The sequence below is a fragment of the Ovis canadensis genome, chromosome X (genome assembly GCF_042477335.2).
Source record: "Ovis canadensis isolate MfBH-ARS-UI-01 breed Bighorn chromosome X, ARS-UI_OviCan_v2, whole genome shotgun sequence".
NCBI classification, from domain to species: Eukaryota; Metazoa; Chordata; class Mammalia; order Artiodactyla; family Bovidae; genus Ovis; species Ovis canadensis.
The window spans coordinates 65,151,365-65,177,176 of record NC_091727.1 but is presented as its reverse complement, the minus strand read 5'-3'; the positions used below and the strand labels follow the sequence as shown (position 1 = coordinate 65,177,176).

The 25,812-nt window shown below is 50.9% G+C and overlaps 1 protein-coding gene across 23 annotated transcripts; it reads right to left on the bottom strand.

Annotated features, from left to right (window-relative positions):
- Positions 1–578: 578 nt before the first annotated feature.
- On the bottom strand, positions 579–25,468 carry MED12 (mediator complex subunit 12). 23 transcript variants are annotated; one of them, XM_070291753.1, is made up of 46 exons: positions 22,758–25,468; positions 22,128–22,232; positions 21,729–21,920; positions 21,436–21,592; positions 20,097–20,278; positions 19,799–19,909; positions 19,426–19,680; positions 18,909–19,055; positions 18,651–18,750; positions 18,384–18,520; positions 17,889–18,020; positions 17,422–17,548; positions 16,726–16,955; positions 16,089–16,169; positions 15,787–15,957; positions 15,440–15,584; positions 15,223–15,273; positions 14,781–14,899; positions 14,444–14,587; positions 13,847–14,010; positions 13,512–13,643; positions 12,867–13,094; positions 12,546–12,690; positions 12,259–12,379; positions 11,800–11,901; positions 11,586–11,699; positions 11,162–11,337; positions 10,802–10,981; positions 9,675–9,746; positions 9,096–9,229; positions 8,768–8,929; positions 8,420–8,531; positions 8,162–8,251; positions 7,618–7,727; positions 7,255–7,390; positions 6,856–7,017; positions 5,524–5,985; positions 5,155–5,305; positions 4,794–4,999; positions 4,560–4,634; positions 4,413–4,467; positions 4,250–4,337; positions 2,289–2,523; positions 1,336–1,467; positions 1,083–1,164; positions 579–854 (listed from the first exon to the last, which is right to left on the bottom strand). In XM_070291753.1, exons 1-46 carry the CDS (start codon positions 22,854–22,856, stop codon positions 811–813), a joined length of 6,555 nt encoding a protein of 2,184 aa, XP_070147854.1. In that variant the 5' UTR covers positions 22,857–25,468; the 3' UTR covers positions 579–810. The 23 variants fall into 23 exon arrangements, with proteins under 23 accessions (XP_070147854.1, XP_070147855.1, XP_070147856.1 ...); XM_070291754.1 differs by having other exon boundaries at positions 1,336–1,464; XM_070291755.1 differs by having other exon boundaries at positions 4,803–4,999.
- Between the last annotated feature and the right edge of the window lie 344 nt (positions 25,469–25,812).

Sequence of the window (25,812 nt, the reverse complement as noted above, 5' to 3'; positions counted from 1 at the left end):
CCTTTCACTGGTTTCTTTTCCTCCTGGAACCATTCTGCCCTTCCACCACCTATGTGATGGCAACCCTTACCAATGGAGGACAATGTTTTGTCCCAGAAATGTGACTCAGGGAACTTCTCTATCTAGGATATCACTTGGTGCGTGATGGGGACCATACAAGGTGGCCCAAAGGACAGGCAGTGTCTGTCACCCTCACCCCCCACCCTGAAGCTTATTCAAAACCAGTGTGTGGCATGGGTGGAAGAAGACTCAGGTTCCAGTGATTTTTCCCTTGGTCCAGTGGCTCCTCCCCAATCCCAGCAGTGTTTCCTCCATGGAGACAAGCTATACAGAAGCCACACCATCTAGATGAGAAGACGAGCTGCCCTTATTGAGAGACTAAGGCTCCAAGTCTTAACATGTTGCCAGGTTAGAGAAAGGAAGAGATGGTAGCAACCCAATTAGAATTCAGAAATGTAGGGGGTGGAAGGTGAACAGGAGAGATGATCTGAAGAGAATGAAGGTGCCGACTTGCTGGTCCAGCCCCGAAACCCTTCCAAGAGCCCACCCTTCCCGGACACGCAGATTCACACACCTTCTTTGCAAAGAAGCTCTGTGTATTGGGTGCAACAGCTCTGGGGTCTCTATATAAATAATATACAAAACCCAACAGCTCAATGCCTCACATTAACAAAAATACTAAAAACTCATTAAAAATGGAGCCTAAGGGAAGAGCCCCAACCACTACTGGTGCTAGCCCAGGAAGAGGACTGGGAATTAAGAGGAAATGGTGGGGCCACATCCAGTGTACAAGCAGTTCCTCCAGGTGCCTCAGTAGCGTCCAAATATGTTGGTATTGGGCTGTGGCTGGGTGTCTGTGAAAAACCAGAGACTATCAGGGATGGGCAGCTGAGCGGGGGCGAGGGTCTGCACGAGGTGACCCACTCAGGTGCCGAGGGAAAGGGGTAGAAGGCAATGCTTCCCCCACAAGCTGGGCTTGAAGCAGTCACCTCAGCCACTTTGACCTCTACCCTCCACCCCTCCCCCACTCCCCCCCCCAGTTATTCTGTGGGGGCACTCCTTGGGCAGGAAGGCAGGCTTACTGGAGAGCTGTTGTTGGAGCTGCCGGACCAAAGCTGCTGTCTGTTGTTGTTGCTGTGTCTGCTGAAGCCCCTGGCGCTGGAACTGAGGTGAAAACAGGACATGGAAGATGGAACTCGAATGTTCCCCATCCTTCTCCATCCTCATGTCCCCACCCATCTGTAGAGGGCCTGGGCTTGCCTCCTGCCTCTCCCTAGCTGCACATGCTGCCGCCCCAGTGGGGGCGGGGGGCGGGGGCTTGAGTCCAGCAGCTACCTGGGGCTGGGACTGGGGCTGGGGCTGAGGAGGAGCCGCCTGCTGCTGTTGCTGCTGGTGTGCTTGTTGCTGCTGCTGTTGCTGCTGTTGCTGCTGCTGCTGCTGTTGCTGCTGCTGCTGCTGTTGCTGCTGCTGCCGTGAAGACAGAAGAGATCCATGTAAGGAGGGCAAGGGGCTGAACCTCAGTGGTAGAGGGACAGAGAGAGCAGAGGAAGCACAGGGAACTCTGGGTCTGCTGCCTTCCCTGCTCAGGGAGCTGCAGAGAAAATCTAATCTGGAGGGCCCAGCAGATGACCCCCAACTCTCTCCAACCGGGACCCCTGGCAAAGGCGGGGTGGAGGGAGGGAACTAGCTTCTCAAGGCCCCACTACATGCCAGCTCCCCTGAGGGTACTTAAGGTACTTGCACTGCCTCACTCTATCTTTTCGTCTTTTTTTTTAAACTCTATTTAATTGAAGGATAATTGCTTTATAGTATTTGTTTGATTTCTGCCATACATCAACATGAATTAGCCATAGGTGTATATATGTCCCCTCCTTCTTGAACTTCCCTTCCACCCTCTTCCCACCCCTTTAGGTTGTCACAGAGCACCAGGTTTGAGCTCCCTGAGTCATACAGCAAATTTCCACTGGCTCTAATTTTATATGTGGTAATGTATGTTTTTCAGTGCTACTCTCTCAATTCATCCCACCCTCTCAATCCCTCTGCTTGTGTCCACAAGTTTGTTCTCCATGTCTGCATCTCTACTGCTGCCCTGAAAAAAGGTTCATCAGTATCATCTTTCTAGATTCCGCATATACGCATTAATATATGACATTTATTTTTCTCTTTCTGACTTACTTCACTCTATATAATAGGAGAACCACCCAGAACAGCCTGTGCCTCTCTTTGCCCTCTTCCCCTCCTCCTCCTCCTAGGTCTCCCAGGTCCCAGATGAAATCCCAGGGCCTTACCCGCAGGATCTGTTGCTGCTGCTGCTGCTGCTGCTGCTGCCGGATATGGTACTGCTGTTGCTGCTGCTGCTGTTGCTGCTGTTGCTGCTGTTGCTGCTGTTGCTGCTGTTGCTGCTGCTGCTGCTGCTGCTCAGGCAGGATGGAAGCTGACCGGATGCCGGCCTGGACACCCTGGGGGCCCAGTGAGGTCATGGTGCCTATCATGGGTGTTTGCTGCAGTGTCTGGTGGGAAAACCTACAAAGACAAGGAGAGGCAGAGATCAAGGCATGGGCTGTGGGGGGAGAGGGGCAGATGAGCCCCAGGTCTCTGACCCCAAAGAAATACCAAAAGGCCATTTCATTCACTTCTGTCACCAACCAGAAGAGCCTTTTTGGCTTGTGACAGATTACTAAGTTGGGGAATGAGAAGCAAAGACAACTCCCTACTTTAGTGTCTCCTAACCTTCATGGTTAGGGATTTTTCAATTCTGTTATAGCTGTTTTTCTCTTATGAAAATGAAACACAGCCTGAGCATAGGCTAGCTAGTCTATAAACACTCACTGAGGTTGTTCAGCTTATTACTATTGTCAGGGTCTTGAAGACTGCTGAGTTCTATTGCTCCTTACACTTTCCTAACCCCAATCTGTACTTCACCTCAACAGGCTACTGGCTGGGTCCCTGTCTCAAGTCTTCTGTCACCTTCCCTTTGCATCCTCTCCACGTGGTGATGGTTTAGTCGCTAAGTCATGTCCGGCTCTTGTGACCGCATGGACAGTAGCCTGCCAAGCTCTTCTGTCCATGGGATTCTCTAGGCAGGAATACTAGAGTGGGTTGCCATTTCCTTCTCCAGGGGATCTTCCCAAGCCAGGAATCAAACCCAGCTCCCCTGCATTGGCAGGCAGATTCTTCACCAACTGAGCTATAAGGGAAGCCCATCTTCTCCACGAGACCCGTGTTAATCTCAACATGCCCAAATCATCACATCATTTTCCTGATCAAGAGCACTTTCTGGGATTGTGTCTCAACCCCGTGCCAAGCATTCCAAGCTCTCTCTCAACCTATCCACTCCCAGCCTATCCCTACTCTTTCCCTGTCATGAATCTTAAACTCCAGCCAAGCTCTTCTCCTGCCTGTCCTCCCAGCCACCCTACACGTCTTTGTTAATGCTACGTCCTCTACCTGGGATCCCCCTCCTTTTCCTCCTCCCCACAAATCCAAACCACAGCTATCCTTCAAAGGCCAACTCAAGTCTGACCTCCTTCATGAAACTTTCTCTGATGACTCAAGGCCCACAATGATATCATCCCCCACTTTTCCTGAATTCCCATTTTATTTCACAGCACCCAACTGCACAGCTGCTTGTATCTTTCATTACCACGTTCTCTAAGCACTCTTCTGAATAAGTCTCTTCTTCCCAGCTAGAGTAAAAGTTCTGTGTGGTGAAGGACTTTGGATTTTTTTTCAAATAGCTTTCCTCACCCTACCTGGTCCTAGCATAGTGCTGGCCACACAGTCGGCACTTAATCAGTACCTCTAAGTTAGGGACTTTTCTTCTGGTCCACCCGGCAGTGTTCTCATCCCTAAGCTGCAGAACCTCAAGATATGATTACAATGTCTTAAGTAAGGCCTAACTGACATTCAGTAAGGTGGGAGGATGTGTTTGCTGGTCCATTCCAGCACTAAGCTGCTCTAATGGTAGCTAGATGACTCCTTCCCATACACTGCATCTATGAACTCCAGGTCTTTCCTTCTCACAAGCATATAAGTGATGTATCCTCTTTGGTTCTCAAAGAAACGTTGGGAAGCAGGCATGAGAGTACTGGCCACCAGTGCCCCTTCCAGCTCTGGCATTTTGTGTTGACAGGCCAGGTATGTGCTCTTGATGCCTCCAAAAGTTCTGACTAGTCTCACCACATCCAGGCCCAGGTTTTCCCAAATCAAAAGCCTCAGTGTCTCCGCCATCCCTGGCTCATTTGGGTACCTTTGAGTGGAGGTCAGCCCATGTCCATAGGTTGGGGCCTGCTGGTGCACATAGCCACTGGGCCGCTGCTGCAGGTGGCGAGTAGGATCTACAAGAGTAGGATTGGTAGAAGGGTGGGTGCTCTGGTAAGGCTGGCTGGAGTAGCTGGGGGGCACCATGGTACCTGCAGGGCCTGTGTGTTGCTGCAATCCCACATGAGAAACATAAGAAGTATAGCCCTGGAGGGGAGGAGGAGAGAGGATGTCAGAGCCAGGGGCGTGCAGACCAGCCTGCCTGGAGCTCCCCAAGTCTCCCCATCTTGCGCCCTTACCTGGGAGGTCTGCAAACCGTACGAAGAACTGGGAGTCATCTGATGGACAGATGACTGTCCCAACATCCCTTGACTCTGTTAGAGGGGAAAAAGGAAACAAACTCAAACTCTGGAAATGCTTTCTGTCACCTCGTTTCTTGCATCTCCCACTCTGCATGTCCTTGTGAAGACCCCAAATTCCTGTGACCTTCAAAAGCCCCTCTCCCTGACGGCCCTCCCTACGGCCCCTCTCACTATCTTTGCCTGGAGCTGTTGGCGAAGGCGCTGTCCTTGGGGCACTGCAGGCTGCTGCTGTCGGTACACAGACGTCTTGTAGGAGGCAGGTTCCAGTCCCATGACACCAGTCATGGTCGTGGGCAGCACTCCGGGGTAAGGTGGGCGGGTAGGCAGCTTCTGCATTGGTAACCGCACGGGGCGATATGGATCCACGCGGGGGCCACCTGGAAAGGGGAGCCAGCTGACCTCTTTAGGCTCTTTGTCCCTCTGTCCCCTGCTCAGCACCCTGCGCATCCATAGCTCCTGGGAGAAGTAGCATCGCCCTTCAGATGGGAGGAATATTCGGGTCAGTCCCTTGCACCCAGTGGCTGGTACTCACCTGCTGGCAGTGGCTGGTTCTGGGTGTAGAGGCCTATGGAGCTCTGCCTATAGCTAAGGTGGGAGATGGAGCCAGGGTTGGCATGGTGCAGGAGGTCTGGAGGTACTGTCACTCCGTAGGGGCCACTTCGGCCTGGGCCCATTCCATAGTCCTGTGTGAATGGCAAGGGAGGAAGGTGAGAGGGCTGGGGTCAAGTGGGAAAGGAGGGCAGAACAGGAGGTGGAGCTACGTGGCTCATTGTTTTAATTCTAAAAGTACTCCTTCCTCAAATGCCCCTAGCCCTCCCACAACCAGGATCAGGAAGAGAGTGGGGCTGGGAAAGACGTGCACAGGGACGGCATGCAAGGGGATGGCAGCAGGGGTGCTCACTTCTGTCTTGACGGCAGGCTGGCTGCGCTTCTTGCCCTTGGTGGACTTCTTCTTGCGTTCCTCAGTGCTGGGTGGAGCAGCTCCAGGTTTGTCAGTTTTGGGGGGCTCTGGAGCCTTTTTTTCAGGCTCTAGCAGGGTGGGGGCAGGGGGTTCCTCGTCTTCTGGAGGCAGTGGCAGTGGCTCCAGGTAGTAGGCGCGGGGCCGGGGCCTCAGGTGTGTGTGGTACAGCAGCAGTCGCTGCTGCTCCTCTCCACGGGCCACGCGCCGGTCCACCCGGACTGTTCCAAACCAGCCCCAAGACAGTGGCGCTGATGGCTTCAAGCCCTCAAAAAGATCCCAGGGAGAGATCTTTTGTTTGGTGGAAACCTGAAGACCCTGCTCCAGAAAATGAGAAATAGTGAGCTGCTGAAACTTGGAAAATACAACACAGACCTTGAAGGCTTGCAGGAGAGGGAAAAGTATCTGTTGGCAACAAAAGAAAAAAAAAGTTCATGGGTAGATTCAGGGAAGACGGCGAGAGGAAGACAGACAGACATGGATATACACACAGGGGAGGGAGAATGAAGAGGGGACAGTAGGGAGCAGAGGGAGACAGAGACAGACACCAACAGTCAGAGGAAGACAGAGAAGCAGGAAGGCAGAGAAAGAAAAGGCAGTGAGAGACTGAAGGCAGCCAGAGAGACAGACAGAGACAGGGAGAGAGAGAAAAACAGGAAGAGAGAGATAGGCCGAGAGAGAGAGATACACAGAAAGATAGAGACAAATAAGCAGGAAAACAATGAAGAGAACACCTATAGGAACAGGCTGAGCTTCAGATTTGGAACCACATCCTTATTCTCCTCTCTCTCTACTACACACAATGATTATGATTACTCAATAAATACTGCAATTCACAGAAAGAGGGAACAGAGAAAACTATGTTGAGATAGGTGGATGGCAGGAAACAGATGCAGGGATTAAAGAGATGTGGGCCCTCGCCCAGGCAGATAGGTGGGGTGCAGGCTGGAGTGGAGCTGGATGGGCTGTGGGTGGGGCAGAGGAAAGAGGCTGGGGTGCTGAGAAATGGGTGGCAGGTACAAAGGTGGTGGGGATGATGGGTAGTGGGGAAGGGTGAAAGGAGAGACCAAGGAAAGAGAATGAGACTCCCAAGACAGGGAGAAGATACTTGAGGAAATTAAGTGATCATCTCAACACCCCAGGGACGGTTCTTGCTTCCTCATGGAGCCCAATGAACTTGTTGCAGCTACAAGGTTAAAGCAGGGGAGGCTCTGGCCCAAAGGGGAACAAAGGTGGGAGGCAGGAAGCAAGAGGTGGGAAGATAATGGAACGTGCCTCCTTCTTGAAGATGGAGTCGAAGCCAGCAATCTTGTTGCCCTTGGTGTCAATAAGGGAGCCCTGCGGCTCACACGTGATCACGTCTCGAGTCGGCTTGGGCAGTGGCAGCAGCTGGTAAACTTTTTCCAGACTATCCGACTGGCGTTCCGCCAACTCTTTCTGCAGGCACAAGAAAACGGGACAAGAGTTTCAGGACACAGGAAACAAGGAATGGGACCTCTCAGGGGCCAGCACAGAAGCTGGCCCGAAGAAAACCCTCAGTAAATCCTCACTAAACAAGTAACAAAGAAGACACAGATGTGTGAGGGAAGGGTAGGGGGGCAGGATGATGTCAGTGAGGCTGGACTCCCTCAAGGAAGAGGGAGGAGGCCTCTAGGCCTCGCTCCCTCCGCTCACCCGCAGCTTCTTCACCAGGTTCATGTAGGCACGTTTGTTTTCCTCCATGCTGCCCTGGGAGATGCTGGACATGTCTGCAGCTAGGGTCCCATTGATGAGCACGCTTAGCATGTCCAGGACAGTGGTGAAGAGCTCACTATAGCAGGAAGCCAGGGAGAAAACCAGAGGAGAGAGTTTCAGACAGACAGAGATGGTTGGCTTGGACATGAGCAGGGAGCAGGCACCCAAACCGTGTAAGAAACCCCAGACCCTGGACCTCAGAGCCCAAAGTGTCAGCCACATCTACTGCCAGGGTCATGCACCTGTTGGGGGAGGGGCTTCTCTTGGGGGCGAAAGTGGAGAGAGGGGAGGGGGATGCTTTACTTGTTGGACTGCATGTCGACAGTGCCGCTGATGATGATCTCCAGGAGGAGCACAGCCCACTCCGTGGTCTGCTGGGTGCTGCGCTGCACTGTGTCAAACATGCCCCCCACCTGCCAGGGCCACATCAAGTCAGTCAGATGGCTCAGGGGCGGAGGCCAGCCTTTAAGGAAGCTCAGATTAGAACCTGGGCTACATGATCTCAGGCCAATGACTTAATTCTCGACCTCTCTGGGCCTTGGTTTCCTTACTTATATAATGATGGAGTTGGACCAAAGGATGTCCAGGATCTCATTGAACACTCCACAATAGGTGTCTAGGGCTTCTCGGGCCCAGCCAAAATCTACAATACTGAGGCAGGGTCCCTGCAAGGATAGTCTCCTTAACCACTTCCAGGTCCCACGTCCTTTAGGAGAGATGGGCTAATACGAGAAGATCCAGGCGAGCCTGGGCCCTTATCTGCATCCTTGCCTCCCTAGGCTGGGGCTTCTTTGTCTGTGGTCCTAGCTCCACCCCTTTCCTCCTTCTTCCCAGCTCCCTCTCTCACCAGGTTGAGCCGCAGTTTGAGTGCCTCATGCATTAGCTGCTTTGGTTTGCAATCATCTAAATAATGGTCATCTTTCCAGTTAGTCACAATCTAAGACAGAAACAAGTATAACACACAGCTCAGGGATTTCATCATGTCCATGCCAAAGCACCCAGGGTGTTCTTGTCAGAAAATACTGAAGATTAAGAGTACATAAGTGGCCTCTTGGCTGCATCCTCCTCTGCCCTCCTGCCTAGCTCCAGGCCCAAAGACCCATACCTGGTGGACCTGGCTGTAGAGGGAGGTAAGGAGTCCCTCACGCTGCTCATCCTGCCCCTTCAGACATGTCAGCACCAGGGATAAGAAGGGCTGCTGGCTCAACAGGGACATGCTAGAGACAGGAGGAGAAGAAAAAGAACAGGACCAGTCAGGTGACTTCCAACCTCATTCCTTCAAGCCCCCGACTCTACTCTTTTAAGATCTAGCCTCTTGTTTGACCATCTCTCCTCTCCTCCAATTGCACCTTTTTCTGATTTTGATCTTCACCTCTTTGCCCCAACTTGTCTTCCTCCCTGGGCCTCCTCTCCATTCCACTCCACAATCCCAGCCCCACGACAGCCGCTTTACCTCTTTTGCTTTTGTCGATCACGTTCTTTGCGGGAAGAGGTGTCCAGGTGCTGGCCGTTCTCCAATTCTTCCCCAGCAGCCTTTAACACATGCCCCTGGACTGAGGTGGGCAATTTGGCAATGAGAGGAGCCACCAGCCATACACCCGAGCGTTCTAGGGAGCTGGAGAAATGGCACACGCAGGGTTACAGAGGAGCCAGGCAAGGCTGGAACAATCCCTCCTCTCTTTTCTAGATGGACATGCCTGACATCTCCGGGCAGCTGAAATCATTTACACTACTGGAAGAGAAAACTCAGAAGGGTGGGTCCTAACACATTTCTACTCAACCTGAGCACAGGCTTGGTCTTGCTGCTGCTGGGCATGTTGCTTGCAGCATTTCCAGAAGATGACCCTGTCTCTGCAGACTGTTGGAAAACCTCGATTGTGGCCTTGGCGATGTTCTCTAAGAGGGAGTTCATCTCCTAAGGAGGATGAAAGGCACAGGGGAGGTAAATAGGTTAGCTTGTGGCAAAGGCAAAGAGATAGTAGGAGAGATAGGAGATGAAGACAGAGGAAGGCACCCGTGGAGGCTGATGGGAGGGTAGGGACACAACTCTGTTGGGCATCATGCCCTCCACCACCTTGCAGTACTTCTCCAGTGCCCCACCGTCTTCTCCTTTACATACCCCCTTACAGCTGTGGCCACAGAAACAGCCTCTGCTACCACAGCTGCCAACCTTCCCCACAGCTCAGAGCCCCAACACTCTCAACCCATGTCCCTTATCATCGGCTCCACACATCTGCCATCTTCCCATCCTCTCTTATCTCCAGAACCCAAAGATAGAACCTAGGCTCTTCTATGGCAGCCCCCTTCCCTGACACATATTGTTGGAAGTGAGCATGAGAGAGGGTCTGGGAACCACTCACATTGTTAGGGGTCTGCTTGATCATGAGCTGTAGTTCCAACGAAGACTGGCGCATGGTCCACTGGTCCAAGTTCTGTGACAGAGACCCCATCAGCAATCTAGTCATCACTGTGTCATCCCAGACACTTAGTACCCTGATGCCAGCCCCTGATCTCTCACAACCTTGAATCACATATGCCTGGAGGTCTGAAAGGGCCCTCGACTTTCCCTCTTTAGGAAAAATCACACTTAAATAATCCAAAATGACTGAAAAAAAATCTATCCTATTTCAAAAGTGGTTTTGGAAAAATTTCACATCTTCCCCAGTTTCCTGCTCCAGAGCCTCACATTCCTCAGCATCAGGAAGTTCTGCTTAATGCTTAACTTAAATCTTTGATGTTGAAGTTGAAGCTCGCCACTCCTGTTTTCAAAGTCCTTTACAGACCCGAGGGCTAGTCTTAGTTAATCTCTCTGAGGCATTATCTTCTCTCAGCTGAAGAGGCCTCATTCCTTTAGGTTTCCCTCAACAGCTTTATTTTTCCACCCCCAGTCACATGAATGTCTGCAGCAGTGTGGCGAGGCAGGAAGGGTGCAGGCAGACCTGGGCTCCTATACTGACTCTAAACTTACCAGCTGCGTGAGTTACTGAACCTCGGGCAAGTTACTTAACCTCTTCAAGCCTCAGTTTCATTGATGCTAAAACAGGGATATTCATGCCTACTTCACAGGGTTGTAAAGACTAACTGAGGAAATCTACATGGAGTACTAAGCACGGTACCCAGCATGAAGCAGCCACTCAATAAGCAGTAGCTTTCCAACAGCATTACTACTCATCACTGAGCTACAATCGACATGCCAGAGACATACGACCAAAATCTAGACCTCCCAGATGCTCTGTCTCCCACTGATAAGCCAAAGCCCTACTCCAGCCAGCTGTGTGCCCTCACCCAATGGTTCACTCTTGAGTCTAGACCATATTGGCTTGACTTTGAAACCCATGCTGGAGCTGTTTCTCTCACCACCTTTTGTCCATATCCTCATTCATCTTCCTACTTAATTCTCCCTCTCTTTTTCTCTCAAGGTTCCCATCATTTCACCCCAGGTTCAGGCCCTACCGCTTCCTCCAAGACCCCCGTCACCTTGGCCTACCTGGAGAATACGCTTAATGCGTTGCCGCTGCGGGTTTTCCCCATCCTCGTTGTCCAGCAGCCGATGTGGGTAGCAGATAAGCTGCATGAGGCGCTGGGCCTGGGCACTGCTCAACACTGGGTCTTGCAGGTCATTGCTGTCTTCACACAGCGATTTAAGGCAACGTTCTCCTACCCATTCCTGAGGAAGCCAAGAATTAGGGGACTGGGCCAACCAGTGAGGGGGTTACGAATAAGGGGGATGGACAAGCGGTTGGTGAGGGACAAAATGTATGGCGGGGAGGTGGTGTGATCATGACAGGAAACAAGACTATATTATATAGCAGCATTGAAGAGGTCTGTGAGAGAAGGTGAGACTGACCTGCTGGCAGATGCTGCGTAGCACGTACTTGGCATAGACATCCAGACTGGCTGTCTCCACAGAGATGTTGCGGCCACCCTGCCTCCGACTGCCACTGCCACCTCCTCCCTCCTCCTCTGGAAGTTCTTCTGTTCCTCCTGTCACAGTGAAGCCCGAACCCTTCAGTTCCGCATCCCCTGCGGTTCACGGGCGGGAGATACGGAGTGCAAAGTGAGATCCCAATGCTGTGTGGAGACCTGCCCCAGAGCCACAGAAGCAGCACTCCCCAAATCCTGCCCTATGGGACAGAAATATACTTCCCTCCTTCCTATCCTCCAGAAAGGTCAGAGAGACCAGCTTTAGGAGAGAGAAAGACTGCCCTTTGTAGTTTAGCTGGCGCTCCACCCTATACACACTTTTGGCACCACTCTTCCTACCCCCATACCAAGTACAAACACAGCCTTGAGAACAGCAAACACAGCTCCATCCACGATGCGGTTCTGGGAGGCAGCCAGCAGGTGGCGGTCACAGGAGGAGCGGATTCCTACAGTAGGCTTGTCTGGTGGAGAGAGCTGAAGTCAGGGGAAGCCAAAGTAGAAATGGTGGGGGTAGGGTAGCCACACTATCCTTGGCAGGCTGGCTTGGATGGAGTCACTTACTTCCATCCGATTGGCAAGGATTGAGTTGAGGTGTCTTGAAAAGATGGAGGAGGATGCGGCAGGTAAGCCGGGCCCCTGGCTCAGAGTCCTGTTCACTGCAAGCTACAGAGAAGACACAGAGGCGGGGAAAGGATGAAGGTGGGCTATATGTGGGTTTGTGGGTGCTGAGGCACTAAAAAGGTGGCTGAGGTCAGGCAAAAGGAGATAACACATTGGAGGAGAGGTGAGGGAGCCAACTGTTCTATAGTGTAGAGGGGAGAACCTGGAAGGGTCAGGAACAGGAAAGACTGGGGATACAGGTGCAGGGTCAGAAAGAGGCCCCTCCCAGCCTGAGACACACAACAGAATTGGCTTCTGGTGCCACCAGGAGCCCCACAGTGAACAAGGAGAGTATGGCCATTGAGTGTGTATTGACATTGGGGGTCTAGACTTTCTACGGGTCACAAATTGGTAGTTTACCAGCATTAAGGAGTGAAGGGATGGCCGCACAGCGAATCAGATCCTCCAGGAGCAAACACTGCCGAGCGATGAGGATGGCAACAAAAGTGGCCAGGGAGTCGTGAAAAGACAGGTCACTGACCTGGAGGAAAAAAGCAGACACACACCAGGACTCAGTGTGGAAAGAGTTCTCCTACTCTGAGTGCTGGGCCTCCACTCTGCATAAAGCTGTCCCTCCGCTCTCACAGTCACTGGGAGCAGACTCCTGCCCTGGGGACTGCCCGGTGCGCCCCCACCCCCAGTCTCACATCTACATTGCAGAGGAGGTCGTTGAAACCACAAGTGCCATTGTTAGAGGAGCAGCACAAGGCCTTAAGCACTCCCAGCCACTCTGCACTCAGTGACTTGCAATAGCCGGTCAGCTCTGCACACAGGATGGCGATGTCATTCACCCTGGGGAAAAGTACAAATGCCCTCAGCAAAAAACCTGTTCTGGCAAAACCTCAGACTCATTAACTTTTCATCTCCACCCCGGCTATAACCAAGGTTGTGGTACCTCCCGGGCAAGTCATCCCTCCCAACATCAGGCGGGAGCGTGGTGCCCATGCCTCACTCAGTACGCCCCATACCTATCCGAATCATGGTGCCCCACACAGACGTGCATAAGGGCATTGCAGACAAAGCTGTAGCGGTTAGCAGGGTTCTCACTAAGACTCTTGCCTAGCCCCGTGTAGGTGAAGGTGTGAGCAGCGGGGTTCTCTAAAGTGTCGATCATGAACTCAGGTGCCCAGCGCATGTTGGACTCTGATGGCTCCACATTGCAGTAGATGGTGTTCTTCACCTTGGAGCAGAAGTCACTGCAGGAGGGGAGAGGGGAGAGCAGTACTGAGGAAGTGCTAGTGAGCCAGAGGGATGGTCAGGAAAGAGGAGAAAAGAACAAAGAGGAGAAAATGAGGGACCAAGGGCCTTAAGGCAAGAAGAGGGGAAATGGGACAAAGCCGACCAACTGGGCGGGAAAGAAACCCAGTGAGGGTAAGGCACAGGGGCCCCAGGAGGCAGGGAGGAGGAGCGTGGGCCCTGCAGGCGTGGGCCAGAAGCAAGGCTGATGAGGAAGGAGGCCCACTCTGGGGACCAAGAACACTTAGAGGACACTGTCCCCAAATGACCCTGCAGACACAGCAGGGTGGTAAGCTGTGCTCTGCTCCTAAGTTGGGCAGTAGCAAGGAGATGGGATGAGGTCCCACTCTCTACCCCTTACCTTCCACCTCTCTTACCTGAAGAGTTCCCCAAATTTGCTCTTTAAATGGCTACAGGAGGTGTACAGATCATAGAGATATGCAAGGATACAGCGTTCTGCAGAGGAACCATCGGACCGGTTCATCCCATGCTTAACTACGCCACACAGCCTGTTGAGAAGGGACAAGGTCGCGCCTGGAGCAATGGCGGGTCTGGGCGCCAAGATTCCTGTCCCTCTGCAATGTTCTCTCCCCTCCCTACCAGGAAGGCATGCAATTCTGCATTGCAAGAGCCCTATGTGTTCTCTGCAGGTCATTTCCAACGGCCTTCACCAGGGCCCCATGGGTTTTGGTTATTCTGAAGCTCCACTTACCCCTCAAAGACCTGTGCCATCTGGTCCTGGTTGAGGATGAGGCAGGCGTGATAGTGGCGCAGGACAGCCACGATGCACAGGCACAGGCTCGTGGTGTAGCTGCCCACCAGATCTGAGGATTTGAGAAGCAGTTCGGCCTCGACTACACTCAGTTCATTCAGCAGCTAGCAGAGTGAGTGGGGGTTGAGAAACAAGAAGAAGCCTCGAATGTTATACATCATTCCCCTTCCTGTGAGAAAACTGGAGCCCTTTCCTGCTAGAGATGCCTCAGCCTGGAAGGGCCCCAGTGGCATATGCCACTGTCCTTTATTCTATTAACAACAAGCCACATCAGTGATCTACCCAGTGTCCAGGATACAATCCTATGAAGTCCACAGTGGAAGGACAGTCTGTGCCCAGTGCTCTAATCCATCTCTCGGGCCTCCCCAGAGAGCACTTGAGTCTCTATTCCTGCTGGCTTAGCTCACAGGCCACTCTCCCGACACTAGCCTTTTGGTCCCTCCAAATAACATGGGACACTGGCTTGAGCCTCTGCTCTTGTCCTTGTGACCCTGTACTGCACAAACGCCCTCTCCCTCATCTCCCCAACTCCCCCACCTGAATAGCAAAGTCGATGAGGCCACTGATGCTGAGTGAATATTCCATGAGGTCGAAGATAAACTGCACATGCTGCACCAGAGGCAAGTGGTACGACATGCCAAGGGCAAAGCTCGTGATCTGCTCCAGAACATTCCGGGAGACCTGATAAGGGCAGCGGGAGTGAGAGATGGGAGTGGAGAGAGGTGAGAAGAACCAGGGTAGCAGGAAAGGATGATGGGGAGAAGGGGTGAGAACAGGAGGCTTAGCCTGCCTGGGAGAGAAAAAAGATAAGGAGAGAAGGAAAACAGGACAGGGAGGCCAGAATGTGGGAAGGGGGCTGGACTTAGGCCCACACCTGAGCCGTGACCTGGTGTTGGTCATAATGCGAAAGATGCTGGAACTTAGCAAAGATATCCTCGGCAGTGGGAAAAGCTTCAGGTCGGTTTCGTCGCCGCTTCTGTCCATCCTCCCCACCTGAGGGGACAGTTGAAAGGGACCAGTCAGGACAGGGAAGATAACCAGGCAACTGGGGGTGGGGGGGATATGGAGAGAAGGCTATGGTGGGGAGGGAAAGGGGAAGGAAGGGAGGGAGGGAGGAAGGGAAGGAAGGAAGAGGGAAGATGGGAAGGGAGGGTCAAGGAAGGGCTGGGGGAGGGATGAAGGGAAGGGAACAGTGAAGCAAAGGTTTGGAGGACCACATACTATGTGGACCTTAGAGGAGTATGTACAGGGAAGTGCTAGGTTGAGGGAGGGAAGGGAGAGGGAGGGCGGGTAGTATGGGGCTTACTGTGAGGTACCTAAGAATGTCAGGTCTCCAGGATTCAGAGGCACAATAGGAGCAAGCTGGTCTGCAGAGGGGGGGAATGAGGGGGGAAGTTTCAAAAGGACTAGAGCTCTCAGGAGACTCCAAGAGACAGGACATTGGGACATGATTGGGAGTTCCCTATGCTGGGGAAGGGAAGACTGACTAAGGCGCTCTTTGGGGGAGATCCATTTCAGGTGCCTCAAACCCACCAGTTTCTGCTGTCCCCTTGCGGTTCAGAACCTTCAGGATATCCTTGGTAATTTTCTTGATGGCATGGCGGGCATCATCTCGCTGCTTTCCCACCCCAAACAGTACGACCAACCGCTGGTTGCACTCATGGCTGCATGACTCCTCCTGCATCCCAGCGGCACCATCAGACTCCAGCAGGCATCACTCTCCCTCCTCTCAAAAGCATGCTCCATGCCCCTCAGCACCCCAGCACTCCAACCCTTCCCAGCATACCACACCCTCAAGAACAGCTCCAACCCCTCGGCAAAGTCCTTGGACAGAAACCTGGGCTCAGAACAGAGGGTCGGAAGGTGTTGGTGAACGGTACCTGGGGGATGGGAAAGTGTGTGGCATACTGCACATGCCGCGGCTGGTCATAAAGAACCCCAAGGGTTCCTTCTAGCTTCTCCTTGGGTGGGGGCTTCACCTCCTTCTCAACATCTGGTTTCTCAGGGGATGGACTGCCCTTCCCCTCACAGGGCATAGTGGGGGAGAACAACTAAGAGAAAGGCGAAAGGGCAGAATGTTTAGAGGAAGACAAAGGGATTGAGGGGGGTGCATAAGGAAACTCCCCAAAGTGGCATAACAGAAGGACCTCAGGAGCTGGATGCTTCCACACCAGTAACTTACTGAGAAATCAGGCTTCTCCATGTCCTCAAAGAGCACACTGGAGCTAGGGTCAATGTCCATAGACTCTGAGAGTCCTGGATCCTGAGTGTAGAGAACAGAAGCGAAGCTGCTTTAGCCCTGAGGAGCTGCTCCCCACCATCTCGAAAAGTTGATTGGAGTCGAAGAGAGGAGCCCATACTGGGAAAAGCACTGGTTCCAGATCCAAGCCTTGACTGGTCCCTTAACCTCTGCAGGCCTTGGTTTCTCTCAGCTTTAAAATGAGGATAAGGATACCTCACGGCGGGCAGGGTCAGGGGGCGGCGGGGAATTCCCTGGTGGTCCAGTGGCAAAGACTTGGCACATTTACTGCCGTGGTCCTTGGTTGGGCAACTAAGATCCCGCAAGCTGTGTGACACAGTTCCCCGCCCCCCCCCCCCCCCCCGCCGCCGGCCCCAAAAAAGAAAAACAATACGTCACAGGTCTGTTGTGAGAATCAAATGAAAAAAAAAAATAATAACTTGAGAGTGCTTGCTAAACTGCAAAGCACTAAGCAAATCCTACCCTCCTTACTTCGTAAAGGATTCTCAGAGGACTCCTGGAGCCAGGAAGAGGCGGCTGTCAAGAAGAAACAATCTAGGACAAGGAAAAGCTCGCTCACCTCCAGCTTGCTGCTGCTGCTGCCCTCAGCCTCCTTGCGCTCTGGGTCATCAGCCGGGTCATCAAAGGGAGAGGGAGGCCGGGGACCAGGGGCTCCGAAGGCAAGGTCCCCTCGGGAGATGAGGGTGCAAGTGTACATGTTGTGGGAGAAAACATCATGTCGAATCAGTTCACAGAACAGCAGTACCAAGTTAAAGAATTCCACTCGCTCACTCTCACTTCGGGGGTCCGCTGGAGAGAGGGAAGGAGAAAAGATGAGTTAAAGGAGCACAAAAGAGACAGGCAGAAAGAAGGAAATACACCAAAGGCATGGTGCTCCTAGGTACCTGAAGTAGACAAGAATAGGAATGACTCAAAAAAAAAACACAAAAAACGAACAAAACCAAAGCTATTGAGGGACGAAATGTGGTTGGTTATCCTACCCCAACTTTTGCCCCACACATCATCTCCTAAAGGAATACAGCATCTCTGCTATTTATACGTGAAAATGCGTCAACTGCATGCTCTCATTCTTATTCTTGTCTTTATTTTTCGACCCTGTTGAACTGTAAGATGATCAAAGACTAGAATTATGTCCAAAAGTCAGAATGCTTAGAGCTCAAGACTGAAATATATCCCAGAAGGCCCTTCACTATGCTTTCTGATGACAGGATGGCTGAGTCTAGGCAGAGGGAACCAGAGAGTGGCAGGTCCATACTCAGCATGGGAGCCTGTGTATCCAGAAACTGTAAGAGGACATCTTGGAAAATGGGAGCACTGGGAGCAGAAAGGGAGCCAGAGGCAATGGAACCCTTCTCATCTGCAGCTTCCGATTCTCCACAACGCTGTAAGATGAAAGAACAGACTGTAAGATTGGGTTTCAACTATGTCTTCACTCGCCCATGTGCAATCCTTGAACTACTGACTGTTCTGCCTCCATCCCCAAGGTTTTTACTTCCACTCCCCTCCCCTGACTCCCATTTTCTTTACCATCTCCCAATTGCACCTTGGTCGCTTCTCTTAACTCTGACATGGTTCCGCTCCTTTCTACTTTTGCCTTATGTCCTCAGCTTTCCCTGTACATTTTCTACCACTTCTTCACTCTCACAGTTTCAACTTTTGTCCCACTACCAGCTCAATCTGGCTCCAATCCCAACTGCCACTGCCCCATGGGCTGTCCCTAACCTCAGCCTCAATCTCTGCCTGTCTCTTCTCCAGCAGCTTGGCTACCACCATCGCACGATGCCGACCAGAACGCTTGCAGCTGACAGCCCATTCACACAGTAATGATACCACTGCATCATCATCTGAGGAGATCTGGAGACCAAAGGAAGATAGGGTAAGTAGGTAGAGTTGAGGACAAAGAACCAAGTTCCAACTTCCCAGCAACTAGATTCCATTTTTGGAGAAGGTAATGGCACCCCACTCCAGTACTCTTGCCTGGAAAATCCCATGGACGGAGGAGCCTGGTGGGCTGCAGTCCATGGGGTCACACAGAGTCGGACACGACTGAAGCCACTTAGCAGCTGCAGCAGACTCCATCTTAAAATATCCTAGGCTCAGTAAGATGGGTTGTCTCTTCAAACATCCTCTGGCTTCAATGCCTCACCACGCTTTCCCCTCATATATACTGTTGCTTTTGCTCTGTTTTTCACCTCTCTTCCCCTTCTTGCTTATTACCTCATGCCCATCCTTGCTAGGCCCCAATCCAAAGATTCGATTACAGAGGGAATCAAGAGAGTTGCTGAAGTCAGAGCGTTCAAAACTATGGCTGTCCAACACTTCCAAAGTATGGAGTACTCGTCCAATGGTGAAGCCTAAGGAGGAAAAGTGGTAAAGGGGACTTAACTAGAGGCCTGGTCTACGCCAGCTCTCAGATCTGTATGTCCTTACCATCCTGATCCTTTCCTCAAACATTCTTCTTACAGTCTGTCTTCTGGCACCCACCTGCAGTAGCTTCCTGGCACTTATCAAAAGACCAGCGAACCTCAACGGCCTGTCCTCGCTCCTTGATCTGTTGCTCGATCTCCCGCAACTTTGCACGAACCTGCAAAAAGGAGGGCTTTAAGGATGTAGTAAAGCATAAAGAAAAAGGCCAGGGCTCTAGGCTAAAAGAAGAGTAGCAGATGCTAGGTCACTATTTCTGAATGGGTAACTTCTCACATCCCAGTCCCCTGGGGGTACAAGGCTATTGGTCAGACTTACCTGCTGAGTGAAGGCACTGTTGCCCTCTGGCATGGGCAGGTTGGAGGGGGCAATAGGCAGGTGGTCAAGTGGTGAGCCAGTCTTGATTCGACTATCAGTCAGTGAATAGTGCCAAACCAGGGCACTAGGACAACACAGCAGGATGGTCTGCCAGACAGAAACAGCTAAGTCAAACTCAGTTTCCATGGCTACCTGTCTAGAAGCCCACTATAAGACCCCACCCTTTGGCTTCTGATCCAAAGTCATTCTGAGTCCCTGGGGTGGCACCACTCCATCTCTGAACCCCTCTCCTCATCTACCCTCCTAAAGGTTTTGGGTCTGCTATTTAGGCCTGGATGGGTATTAACTGAAAAGGAACTAACACCCCATGAATCAGAAGCTGACAATTTCCAAGCAAATTCTCAGTGCCTACTTTTGCCCCCAAGTTAGAATCACTCCCATTTTCCAGGACAAGCACCTGACTCTTCTCAAGATGCTTCTTAATATTAATACTTTCATGGGACCACCCAGTACCTACCTGAAGGATACAGCTGAGGCCAAAAACTAGGGGCCGGTGCTGAGGGCACATAAGCAGGTCACTAAAGGGTGTAGAGGGTGTGCTGCTAGTTGGGGGCTGAGGAGCAGGGGTGGTGGGCAGTGTGCTTGTCGACTGAGCAGACATCACATGAGATGAGTGACTGCTCACACCATCCAGCTGCAGGGCCAGTCTCCGTGTACAGAAGTAGGCAAGGCGGCGGGAGAGGTATGCAGACTGAACAAACTCTCCAGAGTACTGTGGAGACATGATGATCAAACCCCGCCCCAGTTCTCTCCAAGGGACACAGCTCTTGTGCCTTATATCTCCTCAAATCCTCCTGAGACCTCCCCCCTCCCCAAATCCTAGGCCTTACTCGAAGCAGCAGGGGCAGCAGCAGTTTAAGCAGTTCATCCTCTCCAGGACGGATTTTCTCAAAACACTCAAGTACCCAGGTCAGGAACTCATGTCTGTCCAGCATTCCGTCCTATAGACACCAGGGGTGGGAAGGGGATGAGTTTTGAACAGGGACTATTAGAGATGAGGCAGAGAAAGTAAATGAAAGGATGAGGAAAACCACCAGTGGGGCAAGGTGGCAGGTGGACTCTGCTCCATGTTGGCAGAGTATGAGGTCAGGCTCATTTCCAAGCCACATGACACACTCTCCTTCCTACCTGAAACATGAACATGGCCAGCTTCTCGTTGTAGTCCCACTGCCGGATTGCCATCTCAACATCATGGGGTAAGGGCCCTATAGTGGAGCCACAGCCCCCACTTCCAGCAGGCCCTGGTCGGTAGTATTCAGCCATCTTTTGAAGCTGCTCCCATAAGCACTTGGTGATGATCTGAGTCCATTCTAGAAAAAAGATGGGAAGATGGCTATTTTACAGTGTCCCTCTGCTTAGAACACCTTCTGTCCCCCACCCCCACTCCCAGTCACCATGTTTCTAAATCCTATTCATCCCCGTACAGGCTCTAGTCAAATGCCACCTTCAACAACAAGGTCCTACTGCATAGCACAGGGAACTACATTCGATATTCTATAATAAGCTATAACGGAAAAGAATGCAAAAAAGAATATAGATAAACACACATATGTATAACTGAATCACTTTGGTGTACACGAGAAACTAACATAACAGTATAAATCAACTATACTTCAACAAAATAAAACAAAACAAAACAAAAACAAATGTCACCTTCCTAAAGCCTTTCCAGGTATCCCCAAAAGAAAATAACCTTTCTGTTCACTGAAGTCTCAAAGAAACTTCTGCCTCCACTTTTTTATATTACATAATTATTTATTTTTGGCTGCTCTGGGTCTTCATTGCTGCACGCAAGCTCTCTAGTTGTGGTAAGTAGGGCTAGTCTCTAGTTGTGGAGTACAGGCTTCTCACTGCAGTGGCTTCTCTTGTAGAGCACGGGCTCTAGGGGGTGTAGGCTTCAGTAGTTGGGGCACATGGGCTCCAGAGCCCAGGCTCAATAGTTGTGGCTCACAGACTTAGCTGCTCTGAGGCATGTGGGATCTTTCCAGATCAGGGATCAAACCCATGTCTCCTGCACTGGCAGGTGGATTCTTTACCACTGAGCCACCAAGGAAGCCCCTGCCTCCACTTTTGACACTATGTTTCTATATTTAATTATGGGATTTGTACAGTGGCCTTAGCATCCCTACTAGACTATAAGCATCCTAAGAGCAGGGACTAGGTAGTGATTATCTTTATAGCCCAGTACCCACTCCAGTGTTCTTGCCTGGAGAATCCCAGGGATGGCGGAGCCTGGTGGGCTACCGTCTATGGGGTCACACAGAGTCGGACACAACTGAAGCGACTTAGCAGCAGCAGCAGCACACATACAGTAGATACTCAAGACACTTGATGTTTACTAACTGAGTGAATGCAAGATACAAGCAGAAGCAAGGAATATAGATGAGGAAGGAGAGTAATTTCAAGGTTTCTCCACCACTCTTTGAAGTGATCAGTGGTACGTCCTCTGGTATTAGGAGTTACTCACCTGTGAAGGGGTCAATATGTCTCTTCTTAACCTTGGTCTCTGAGATTGCTGCATAGTAGGCACAGGTCATCTTAATGAGCCAGGCAGCCCGCATCACAGGCACTGTGTATTTGGCTAAATACCCAAACACTTCTTCCTTCTTACTGAAAATGGGGACCTGAATGGACATTGCAAACAGTGAGACCTCTCTCACCCCAGTGAGCTGACACCCGTGTACTTCAATCTGAAAATCAGAGGGTACTTGGTACTCACGTTCCCCCCTTTGGTCTAAAGAACAGGAAACAGTACCTCACCTTTTTGGCTAGTTGTGTGAGTGGCTTGGTGCCAGCCAGATCAGTAAACCAAGTATTAATGGCACTCTGGGATCGTGCAGTCACCAGCCAGAAGTTGTCCTTCTGGTTCACTTGGGGCTTCCTTCTACCAATGTCAGGGAGGGTGTTACAACGTAACTTCTCTGCAATGATGCTGCTGAAGTTGGAACTGATCTGAGGGAAGAAAGCTACACCTCAGGGTGGGAAGACAGAGCAGAAAGGTGGCTGTGCCTTTGATGGGCAAATGCCAGTGTGGTAGCATTAGGTTACAAAGGAAAACACCGCCAGTTAGGTCATCCCTTTACGTCTTCCCAGCCCAGGGTCTTTGCTCCCTCTCAGATTCTTCCAGCCTTTTCCTTCAGCCTGATGGGGTTGTCTCACCTTGGCAGGATTAAAGTTGACATTCTTGGCAGTGCCATGTTCATCCCCAGAGACAGCGGGCTGGTTATTGAAACCTTGTTTTACATTCAAGGCCGTTAATTCATCCTGAGGCAGGAAAACAACATTTTAGCTTTTTCCTTCCTTGGGGGAGATGGTGGTGGTGGTGGAAGAGGGCAGAAGAGAAGGGAACAAGGGTGGAAAAAAATAGGAAAATGATTGGGGAGTAGATAGCACATTATTATTTTAAAATAATCTCATATTAATTTGGACCCCCTCACCCCCACAGTACTAAGATTCCCAATCCCCAGAGCTCCCTCAACAGCACTCTTCCCCTGCGAGTTTACAAGCAGCCTTAGTTCATCCAGCCGCCTCAGACAACTTTCTGAGGTGTGTGTGTGTAGAGGGGGCGCCTCCAGCGTGGCCCCAACATCACTCCCGGTTCTAGCCCAGAAACCAGCCCCCACCTCCCCCAGGTCTTACTCTCCGATACCAGTCCACTTTACTCTTCCCCCTTTCGGGACTTGCACTCCCACAGAGCCGCCCCGCCCCCGCTTCCCCCAGCCATCAGTGCTTCCTCCTCTGCCGATCGCTGGCCCCTGGCCCCCTGGGAGCCCGAATTTCTGAACTCACCTCCTTCTGTTTGGGATCTTGAGGGTACACATCAGGAGGCCCCAGCCGCGGCCGCTTCAGGGGCCGGTGTTCGTAGCTCAAGATCCCGAAGGCCGCCATCTTGCTCAGCCCGTAACGACAGAGGCGCCAGCCGGGCCGATCGCGGCGGGGGGGGGGGGGGGTGGGGGTGGGTAGGGGAGAGGGAGCCGAAAAGAGGGGCGGCGGTGGCGAGGACGGCAGCCGGGAGACTACAAGGGGCACGTTAGAAACTCCCGATCTTTGCCGGAAACTACCGAGGGAAACCGAGGGACGCCGGGAACCGTCTGACAATACCGACCGCGGCAGGGGCGGGCCCAGCCCGGCGTGGGGCGGAGCTCCGCGCCCCCGGAGCTTTTCGGCGCCCGCCACGGGAGGTGGATTTCACTCAGTCAAGATTCCTGCAGCGACCGCCAGTCGTGTGCTGCGCTGGGGATACGAACCTGCGAGGTGGGAGGCGGCCGAGGCGATGAGCTCCTACTGGAACTGGGTTCTCTGAGCCTCTCTCAGTTCTCGGCCTCGAATAAGGGCTAGATCGTCTGTAGGAACTCTTGCCTTTTTCAACCGCTTCTTCGTTTTTGCATCTGAAAAATAGGTATACTACTAACACCTCCTTTAAGGGACTTTAGCGAAGATTAGAAACTACATATGCATGAGAAAGCACGTGTTAAATCCTGAAAGGTCGGCTCTAATCCCTCAAGGTCTTTATGGTACATCACTGAGGTTCTTAACCGCTTGTGTTTCACAATCCCTTTAATATGCTGATGGAAGCTAAGGCCCTTCTTCCCAGAAAAAAAATGTGCATAGAGATATACAAAATAGATACTTTCTAAGAAAAGGAGTATGTCCAGGCTGTATATTGTCACCCTGCTTATTTAACTTATATGCAGAGTACATCATGAGAAACGCTGGGCTGGAAGAAGCACAAGCTGGAGTCAAGATTGCCGGGAGAAATACCAGTAACTTCAGATAATGCAGATGACACCACCCTTATGGCAGAAAGTGAAGAACTAAAGAGCTTCTTGGTGAAAGTGAAAGAGAAGAGTGAAAAAGTTGGCTTAAAGCTCAACATTCAGAAAACGAAGATCATGGCATCTGGTCCCATCACTTCATGGCAAATAGATGGAGAAACAGTGGAAGCAGCGGCTGACTATTTTGGGGGACTCCAAAATCACTGCAGATGGTGATTGCAGCCATGAAATTAAGAGACGCTTACTCCTTGGAAGGAAAGTTATGACCAACCTAGACAGCATATTAAAAAGCAGAGACATTACTTTGTCAACAAGGGTCTAGTCAAGGCTATGATTTTTCCAGTAGTCATGTATGGATGTGAGAGTTGGACTATAAAGAAAGCTGAGCCCTGAAGAACTGATGCTTTTGAACTATGGTGTTGGAGAAGATTCTTGAGAGTCCCTTGGACTGCAAGGAGATCCAACCAGTCCATCCTAAAGGAGATCAGTCCTGGGTGTTCATCGGAAGGACTGATGTTGAAGCTGAAACTCCAATACTTTGGCCACCTGATGGGAAGAACTGACTCATTTGAAAAGACCCTGATGCTGGGAAGGGTTGAGGGTAGGAGTAGAAGGGGATGACAGAGGATGAGATGGTTGGATGGCATCACCGACTCAATGGACATGAGTTTGGGTAAACTCCAGGAGTTGGTGATGGACAGTGAGGCCTGGCATGCTGCGGTTCATGGGTTCACCAAGAGTCCAGACTGGGAGCTGAAGGGAACTGAACTGATACAGATTAGATACTTTGTAGGGAGATTCTTAGGCCCTCTCCTGAAGTTTATTCACATATCCTCTAAGGGTCCATGAACTTCAGGTTAAGAATCCTTGCTCTATCGAGAGGCACCTACTAAGTGTCAGATGCTTTTCAGACATTGTCTCTAATCCAACCCCCCTCACGCCCCTCCAAAAAAACAATGAGTTAGGGATATTATTGTATCCATTTTGTGGCCGAGGAAGCTGATTTTCAGAGTGGAAGTTCACTTGCCCTGTGTTATATGGCTACTGAGTAACAATTGAGACTAGGCTACTGAGTAACAATTGAGACTAGGCTACTGAGTAACATTTGAGATTAGGATTTTTTTTTCTCAACTCTCTCTTCTTCTCTCTTTTTTAAAGTAGTGTATCATCTCATTGCTATTCTTTTTTTCCTGCTTTATAAAGTTGACCTGCATTTGATGTACAATATTATATAAGTTACAGCTGTACAATATAGTGATTGACAATTTTAAAGTTTAGTTATTATAAAATACTGGCTATATTCCCCATATTGTATAATATATCCTTGTAGCTCATTTTATACATAAGTTTGTGTCTCTTACTCCCTTACCCTATATTTCCCTTTCCCTCTCCCAGGACTTCCCTGGTGGTTCAGGTGGTAAAGTGCCTGCCTACAATGCGGGAGATCCAGGTTCAACCCCTGGGTTGGGAAGAGCTCCTGGAGAAGGAAATGGCAACCCACTCCAGTATTCTTGCCTGGAAAATCCCATGGACAGAGGAACCTGGTGGGCTACAGTCCATGGGATTGCAAAGAGTCAGTACACAACTGAGTGACTTCACTTTCTTTCTTTTTTTCTTTCTTTCTTCTTTCCCTCTCCCAACTGGTAACCCCTAGTTTGTTCTCTGTATCTATGAATCTGCTTCTCTTTTAAATAAATTTAATTTGTTTTTTAAATAAATAAATTGAACCAACAATTCACTAGTTGGTTGTATTTTTTGCTTTCTTTCTTTTTTGACCATACCAAGCAGCTTGCAGGATCTTAGTTCCCCGACCAGACCAGGGATCAAACCTATGCCCCCTGCAGAAGTCCGGAGCCCTAACCAGTGGACTGCCAGGGAATTTTCTATTGTATTTTTTTAGATTTCACATATAAATGATATTGTACTTTTCTTGACTCTTGACATTCTTTCTATAATAATATTGCCTTTTAGAGAAAAGATAGAGTGCTGTAATAAAAGTAACAGATGACAATAAATCAGTTCAGTTCAGTCACTCAGTGGTGTCCAACTCTTTGCAGCCTTATGGACTG

Bases quoted from the DNA above. Each gene is read 5' to 3' on its own strand.
- MED12 (XM_070291748.1), bottom strand. From the start codon at position 22,856: ATGGCGGCCTTCGGGATCTTGAGCTACGAACACCGGCCCCTGAAGCGG. The intron at 10,982-11,161 runs GTCAGTCTCACC...TGGCTTCCTCAG, and splicing joins TACGCAGCATCTGCCAGCAG to GAATGGGTAGGAGAACGTTG. The intron at 7,391-7,617 runs GTAAAGCATCCC...TTCCTGCTATAG, and splicing joins GTCGACATGCAGTCCAACAA to TGAGCTCTTCACCACTGTCC.